The sequence below is a fragment of the Mytilus edulis genome, chromosome 1, assembly GCF_963676685.1.
Source record: "Mytilus edulis chromosome 1, xbMytEdul2.2, whole genome shotgun sequence".
Taxonomy (NCBI): Eukaryota; Metazoa; Mollusca; class Bivalvia; order Mytilida; family Mytilidae; genus Mytilus; species Mytilus edulis.
In genome coordinates this window covers 39,664,627-39,673,060 of record NC_092344.1, presented here as the reverse complement: position 1 = coordinate 39,673,060, position 8,434 = coordinate 39,664,627, and the positions used below count along the sequence as shown (strand labels likewise).

Here is an 8,434-nt window from a genome sequence, read left to right as displayed (position 1 = left end):
GCAATTTGCTTTAATGAGGGATATCTCACAAATAAAAATTCAAATCGTTTTTTTTTTAAATAACGTATATAATAATTACATCTTATTTGCAACTATCATAGGCAGTAAAAAAAATGAAAACAATACGTTATAAATTTCATGTGTCAGACGCGCTTTATGGATTAACCTTCATCAGGAACCCCCAAATCCGAATATTTGAGAACCGAGGATGTAGAGAAACCGAAACAATTGAAGTTATATAAACAAAAGGACATAAAAAAGCCAACTCCATCTAAGGTCAGCTGTGCTAAGTATTTTTATAATTTCACAATTTATTAACGGACAATTTTAGAAAGGTTTGATATTTAAATCATGTCAATACCAAAGCACTGATTACTGAGCTGATGATTCACTCGGGGGACTGATAGTCCACCAGCAGCATTATCGACCCAAATTATATGCGTCAGAAGCACCTTTTCTGTATTCTGTACTTTACTTTCAATTAACGTCAAATCACATGTCTTCAGAAATAAATCGCATAAATCATAAAAAGGAGTAAGATCAGTTCTGATCCCACAGGATAATTCGATGACGGAAGATATTGGAACTTGAAACTGTAAGATTATCACATATTTGGTTGTATTCTCATTCCTATCTTGAATGAGTTCTTCTTTAAATGAATACAAAAAAGGAAAAGAACAAATATGCAACATAATATATCTGTTTCAATGACACCTTTCAATTAGAAAAATCTATAGGCATGTAGGTCCCATACCTAGCTGCTTTGTTGGGATATTACTACTTAAAAATGAAAACATGGATCATGCATTCATATAACAGAATTCCGAAATGCTTTATTGGGTTCTGAGAAAATATTGATGAAAAAAAAAACCACGTAACTTAAAATTTAAAAGAAGGTGAATAGTTACACAATTCAAAAAGTAATAAAGCATTTGAATACCCTAAACCAAAGCACGTTTCATTGAGGCTACTGTCGTTTTATGAATAATGTATGGTTAATTCGTAAGGTTAGAAAGAAAAACTAATTACAGAGTAATGTCAATAGCCCATTTGGCCTTCAGACAGATGCACTCATATTTTGTTTTAAACAATTTAATGGTTAAACTAAAGTAAATTTTATAGGTAATGTATTACATACCTTGTTGTAAGGTATGAATGATTCGTTCATTGTTGAAGACCCAACATCAACTGTCGAGATGAAGAACAGGAATAAAAGCCCTGTTCATTGATAATTCTTTATTTTTTCTAATTATTGTGTGCGATTTTTTCCGATGTACATTTACTCCATATCCTTTTATTTTCTATTTACAAGAATATGGATAATTTGTGATAATTTACTTGCACTAAAATATACATAGTTTTCTTCTGCAATGTAATTGTCGTCTTCAACAGAATAAAAAAAAAAGGGAATATCAAGCAAGAGCAACAGTCCAGTGATGCACCATTGGCTAAGTGGTGTCAACTCACCGTTATTCTGGAAACTAGCTGAAAATAATTAAAAAAACCCATAAACTAAACACTTAATGAACAAAATGTCACAGGTATATGTGAAAAAGAATAAAACCATTAGATTATAATATCATACGTTTCTTTAATTTTTGCCTGTATATAATTGAACATTTAAAGTATATTTCAGTTACCGTTTGAAAAATGTGGTTGACAAGTTTTGTTTTTTAAATATTCCCATATCTTACTTTGGACATTTTGCAGACGTGATTTTCTATAAACAGATATGGATAAATCGTCCAGTTGATCATAAATTTAATATGCATTCGATTGGATTGAAAACCACTTTAGAAAAAAAAACATTTTTCTGGCAAATAATTTTGAAAAAAGATTTATTTATATTACTTGAACTGACTAAAACTTTTTTCTAGTGCTATCAACACTTTGGCATATGGAACAATTAAAAGAGGGACGAAAGATACCAAAGGGACAGTCAAACTCATAAATCTAAAACAAACTGACAACGCCATGGCTAAAAATGAAAAAGACAAACAGAAAAACAATAGTACACATGACACAACATAGAAAATTAAAGAATAAACAACACGAACCCCACCAAAAACTAGGGGTGATCTCATGTGCTCTGGAAGGGTAAGCAGATCCTGCTCCACATGTGGCACCCGTCGTGTTGCTTATGTGATTACAAATCCGGTAAATAGTCTAATTCGGTAGGTCACATTCATGAAAGGGAAGGGGATTGTAGTTACGACGTAAGGAACATATCCGATATCATTTGTGAAACGGTTATTTCATAACGGTCAACCAACTCGTGATGGCGTCCGTAAAATTTACGAAGGGATGATTTCAACTTCACCATTTGGAACTCTTGGTTTAATAGCTTCCTTCTGAGCAGCAACCCTCTATCATGCCCGCGTCACACTGTCCAGATTTTTACGCCGATGGCAACACGATTATGGAAATTTTCAAAATCGGGACTGATCGTATCCAGATCGGACTATTCGTAGTGCAATCTTTAACCATCGTAGAACCACCGGCCACTTTTCTAGCCTTCGAGGACAACTTCGGGAAGGGTTCTAAATTTTTTAACATGTTAAAAAATCCCCGAAGGTGCGTTCGATGTTGAGGGTTCGTATTGAGTTCGTATCACCATCCTCACCATCGTAATGTCACCGGGAATGCATCTTTGAACATCGTATTGCATTCGTGTTTCCATCGTTTCCATCGGGCAGTTTTGACATTACGATGTCTACACGAATGAATCACGAAGCTACCCGAAGGTCTTACGATGGCAACACGTCTTCGTGAAGACCTCGTAATCCCGTCGTGATGCCATCGAATAAAAGTACGAAGGTGACAAGATGGAACTACGACGGCAATAATCCAGCTAAATGTAAGTTAATTTTCGCGCTTAAATACATTTAAAGTGCCATGCGCGATATGCACTGGTCAGTCTAATACGACAGTTAAGAAAGACGTTCACAAAACATGGAGCTCATATCATATGATTCTACGAGAACAAGAAAGGCGACAGCGTTGTTTCTATTAATTCAAATGGAACAAGAAGAGCAGGTATTACAGGCTCAGGATTTACTTTTACAAATAAAATATTATTTTTTGTAAATTTTTCATATCAAATAACATAATGAAAATCATACACGCGCCTCCTATACCAACACTGCAGGTACACGTATATAGGGAAACCAACTTTTTCTTCATTATTCTGATTTTTTATGTATCGTCCGAGTTGTTGTCACACGAATGTTTACTCCATAAACATTTTGTTTTCTATATGTCATATATTGCCACATTTGTTTCTTTCCCCACATCCTTCCTTTAGTCTATATTATTATGATATTCTCCTGGAAAGAGCTCTTTTTGAATAAAAGGAATCAACGAACCCATTACCGTACCTTTAAGATAGATCAGAAAACATGGGCATAATTATGGGTGATTATTCAGACTAGTGCAAACATTTAACAGTTCAAACAAGGCAATGCCGAGCGTGGCATCCCCTCGTATGTAACATATTGGGGACAAATATGGACACTATATTTGTATATGACACATGCAGAAAATGGTGAATACGCATATTTGATACATAAACTATTTTTTTGGAAATTAGTCAGTAACTGGAAATACCCACGGTCTTCCGTCTTATGATTAAACCAAAAATTAAATGTACAATATAATGTATATTCAATATTGATCAAACAATTTAAAACGCGTGATGCCTTCGGCATATAATTTAAAGGCATCGTAAGCTGTACACGACGTCTTTTAGACATCGTATGGCCATCGCGCCATCATCGTAAACCATCGTGTAGCCTTCGTGATCAATCTTGTAGGCTTCGGCTGAGATATGAAGCTTAGATACCGTCTTCGGTATGTCCATCTTTTGCTATCGTATATACTTTCGGCACCCTCGTATAGACTTCGTTATTCATCGTACTTGCTTCGGTCACTTTTGGATATTTTAACGAGATCGGGACCAACTTCGTACGAACTTACAATTTTCGCATTCGGTTGTCCATCGTATATAAAAATCGGGACAGTGTGACGCGGGCATCAAGAAAATCATGATAGGAAATGCAAGCACGGGAATATCGTATTAATTGGGAGATATATACCCCGTATGCAGGTGCTGCTGGAATGTTGCTACTTAGAAATGGAAAGTTCACAATTGGAAAGCTGAAATCATCTCTTTTGTCGTAAAGTTTTGTTTTCAACCGACCTTCATTGTCAATTTCTAGATGTAAGTCAAGATATGAAGCCGACTTAACTGTATCTGTAGTATCCTTTATCTCCAATTCGATGCGATAGGTAAATGTTGTCTAAAATACTTTGTGAATTTGTGAAACCACACACTTTGATTCAAGAATAAAAAATGCATGCTGCGATTAGAGAAAAGTTCAATTGGTGTCACTTCTTGGTGACGGCAAATCCGGATTTTCAACTAGTCATTAGAATACTGTCAGTAAATGGCCCATTCATTTGGTCGATTTCACATTAAAGACCAACCAGAACTTCGTGACTCTTTATGATGATATGGTTCCTAACGTGCCCGATATTCGTGCAGATGAACAATTTTTGAATATATTTGTTTACTTATATTGATGATTCTGCTTTGCTCATACCTTCAGCATGAGCTGAAATACCACCATTTACTAGAACGAACTTTCACTCGCATTACAGCGAGGAATTATGAAACACACGCCAGTCTATTTGTTTGTTTTTTTATGGTCATTAGGACAAATCTTTAAGTAAAAAAAAGAAAATGCTGTTGATTAATAACATAAACGGTATCAAAAAAATTGAAAACAACACGTTTAATAATTTCTTGCATCCGAAGCGCTTTTCTGGATTTACCTTCATCCGGAACGCTCAAAGCCAAACATTTGAAATCCGAAGATGTATAAGTACCGAAACCGTTGAAGAGCTATACGGATAACTTTTTTCAATCCGTTCATGTCCGTTAAACGTCCGTCCATATCCGTTTCATGTCCGTTTAGTGTACGTTTTATCTGTCGACGTACGGATCTGAAACGGATAAATGCCAATTGAAAATTTCGCGACAGAAATGCCAATTATTGGTATGTCATATTTCTTGAGTGTCATGAATTCATATTATTCATAATCGATATTTGAGTAAGAGTACGTCTTCACAATCAAGCAGTTCTTATTCAGACACTACCCTTTATGTGGCATTTTGAAGAACAAACAAAAACCAGTTACACAGAAACTTTTTGAATATTTAGGCGATTTACATGTATTATTATTTTCGCCTTTAATTTTTCCGTTTATATTGTTTATCCAGTACGCTTCCGTTAGGTTACTCGTCCGTTCGTGCTATCCGATAATGTGTGACCACAGCTTCATTCATGTCAGTACCGAAGTACTGACTACTGAGCTGATGATACCCTCGGGGACTGATAGTCCACCAGCAGAGGTATCGACCCAGTGATGTAAAAAATTGAAAACAGCACGTTTAATAATTTCTTGCGTCCGAAGCGCTTTTCTGGATTTACCTTCATCAGGAACGCTCAAAGCCAAATATCTGAAATCCGAAGATATATAAGTACCAAAACCGTTGAAGAGCTATATGTCAATAATAATAAATAAATAGCCAAATTCATCTAAATCCAACGTTGCCTGTGGGAGTTGAAACCTTAGTTTCTTAATAATTTCAAAATTTATAAACGGACAAGTCCTGCATCAGAAATGTTGAATAATTCGAAACCCCCCAAAAAAGTGCTGATCTAAGACATAAATTGTTTTAGTCGTATTTGGCACAACGTTTCTAATTTTTAAAATTTAAATGCTCTTGAATACTTCGTAATAAATTTGGCCTTCCACTTGCTTTGAATTGAGCGCCTCTGATAAGCTTTATCACAAAACTCGCATTTGTTTTATCATGGATTTAAAAGTCCGAGGTGATGCTTTGCATTATGAGAAATATAATTGGAAATTCTGAGGTTTTAATTGTACGATTGATCGTTGCTTGCTTAACGTTCAGTAGCAAATATTTCATACATATTCAGGATGAGAAAAAGAGTGAGTCTGTTGTGTATTTTGTCTTCTTGTTTTAATTACAAGGTCCTGAGGTATTCTTACTTCATCCCCTCCTTAATTAATATCGCATGTTCAACATTTGAACTGAACTGTAAAAGAATAAAAACTATACCGTCTCCAACACTATCAGGGAAACCAATCTTTGGCAGTGGCAATAACAGTATTTTTTACAGCGTCATTAAGATTTATCAACAAAATTATACCTCATAATGTTATCTTGTTTACTTGAACTTCATAGCTTTGGAAAGGTAATACCCATGTCGCTTTTTTATGAAGTTTACTTAAACTACACAGAAATATATACTGTTATATTGTTAAAACATACATACGAATTACATTTCAAATTTTTTATCTGAATCTTATCACCAATACATATCCAATATAAACAGGTTTCTTCTGTTGAATATTTTATACACGGAGGCATTGGCCGTCTAATAAGTCGATAAGAACAAAAGAGCCAACAGATACCAAAGTGAGAAACAAAAAAAATAAGTCGAGAAAAACAGACAAAAACAATGCATGGCAAAAAAGAAAACGACGAAATGGCAAAATGTAACAGGAGGGGTTTTTACGTTGTGTATTTTCTGTGTCATTGTCGACATATTTTAATCAACTGTTTACCCCTGTCTGCATAAAGAGTTCGTACCTAGATCCTGAGTCTCTGATCCTTCATATTTGACTTTGTAGAACTAAACACTAGCAAGTTTTCATAGTTTATTAGTAAACGACAATTTGACAAATATCAACAATTTGGTAAAGATAAAGGACAAAAGACTACACATGAAACTAAATGCTCAGCTAGAAGGGTAATCATAGAGAGGTTTTCAATGTTATATGATTCCGAATTTATGTTGATTTGCCAAATGAGCAAATAGAAAATTTATTTCTCAACTGTTCTAAATCAAATAAAGGAAATCAGTCGGTAACAATATTGTAGACCAATAAATCTAAAATAACCCTCAAAAGGATGCGTAAAAACCTACAAAGATACCAGGATTAAAATGTGGTATGCCAGACGAACGTTTTTTCCCCACACAAATCTCATGAATTGCGTTCGGATCAAAACAATGTGATTCTTTTTTACACAAAATGTATGCATATCAAAAAAGAAAATAGTTTTAGAAAAATCTAACAAAAACCTATTTCACCGATTTTCTTTAAAAATTAAAATTTTGTACAAGTAAACTTAGTAATTTCTATAAAGTTATAAATGTAGACGTCTATATTTTATATTACAATGGCCTCTGTAAAAATGGTACTTACGACAACGTATTGCTTTCAAGGGAAGCTTCAGCTCCAGATGATTACGCACTGTCATCACATGGTTTGTCCTACTAGATGCAATTGTATTTAATTCGACCAAGTTAACTGAACCAACCCCAACTGCAAAAGTGTTGATATTTGTTTGGTGCAAGCGTGCAGCAGCGGCGTTAGTTAGATGTGGATAATTCGAATTCCCGTCCGATATAACTATCAAAAAGTGAGGGACGTTACTTCTAGCTCCACTGCCGGGGGAAAAGCTCCTCTGAACAGCATAATCTATTGCTAAGTCAGTTCTTGTGCCACCGCCATGATAGTGAATCGAAGTTATCCCTCTAGTAAGGTCGTTTATATTTGCATAATCCTTCAATGTGAAGTGTTCAGTGACCAGTGTTGTAAATGATATTACTCCCATCTGAACATCATTAGGCCCTATGGTGTAATGTTTGGCAAACTCCGCTATGAATTGTAATTCTATGTCGAAGTTCCGTGTACCAACACTTCCACTTTCATCCAATAAAAACACTATATCTGCTGGATCGGACACACAGTCTAAATGTGAAAAATTGTGTTAAGGATTCTCAATCCATAAAATCTACAAATAATTATGCACAAATTTGAAAATAAAAATAAAAATTAAATGACATATCAAATAGAAACAATGGTGTCGATCTTCTCTTAATTTAGACGTACAATATACCTGAAAAAAACCATCTGAAATATATATATATATATGTAGGTGGTCGTGTGGTCTAGAGGGACGGCTGCAGTGCAGGCGATTTGGTGTCACGATATCACAGTAGCATGGGTTCGAATCCCGGCGAGGGAAGAACCAGAAATTTGCGAAAGCAAATTTACAGATCTAACATTGTTGGGTTGATGTTTAGACGAGTTATATAAATATATATATATAGCAAAAGTAAATAAACACGGTGTACAGAATGTATATAATAATATTTTTAAATTTGCAAACTACATTTCACATCAAATAATAACAGTTCGTTAAAATATTGTCACTAGCGCTTTCATGCCTTCTGGCAATCTTCAGGCGACGTTTTAACAATGTCCTTGACGACACTGCCGTTGGTAACGTTTATTACGTTACAATAACGATAAGGGGAGATAAATCAAACGTGTT

At 34.8% G+C, this 8,434-nt stretch overlaps 1 protein-coding gene across 1 annotated transcript in view; it reads right to left on the bottom strand.

Moving 5' to 3' along the window:
- Nucleotides 1-344: 344 nt before the first annotated feature.
- Nucleotides 345-8,434, bottom strand: part of LOC139514592 (matrilin-4-like) — a 51,016-nt gene continuing 42,926 nt past the window's right edge. Inside the window, exons 9-11 of the mRNA XM_071304039.1 lie at nucleotides 7,531-7,848; nucleotides 1,468-1,485; nucleotides 345-649 (exon numbers count right to left, since the gene is read on the bottom strand). Of these exons, the coding sequence (XP_071160140.1) occupies nucleotides 345-649; nucleotides 1,468-1,485; nucleotides 7,531-7,848 (641 nt within the window). The remainder of the gene's footprint in view (nucleotides 650-1,467; nucleotides 1,486-7,530; nucleotides 7,849-8,434) is intronic.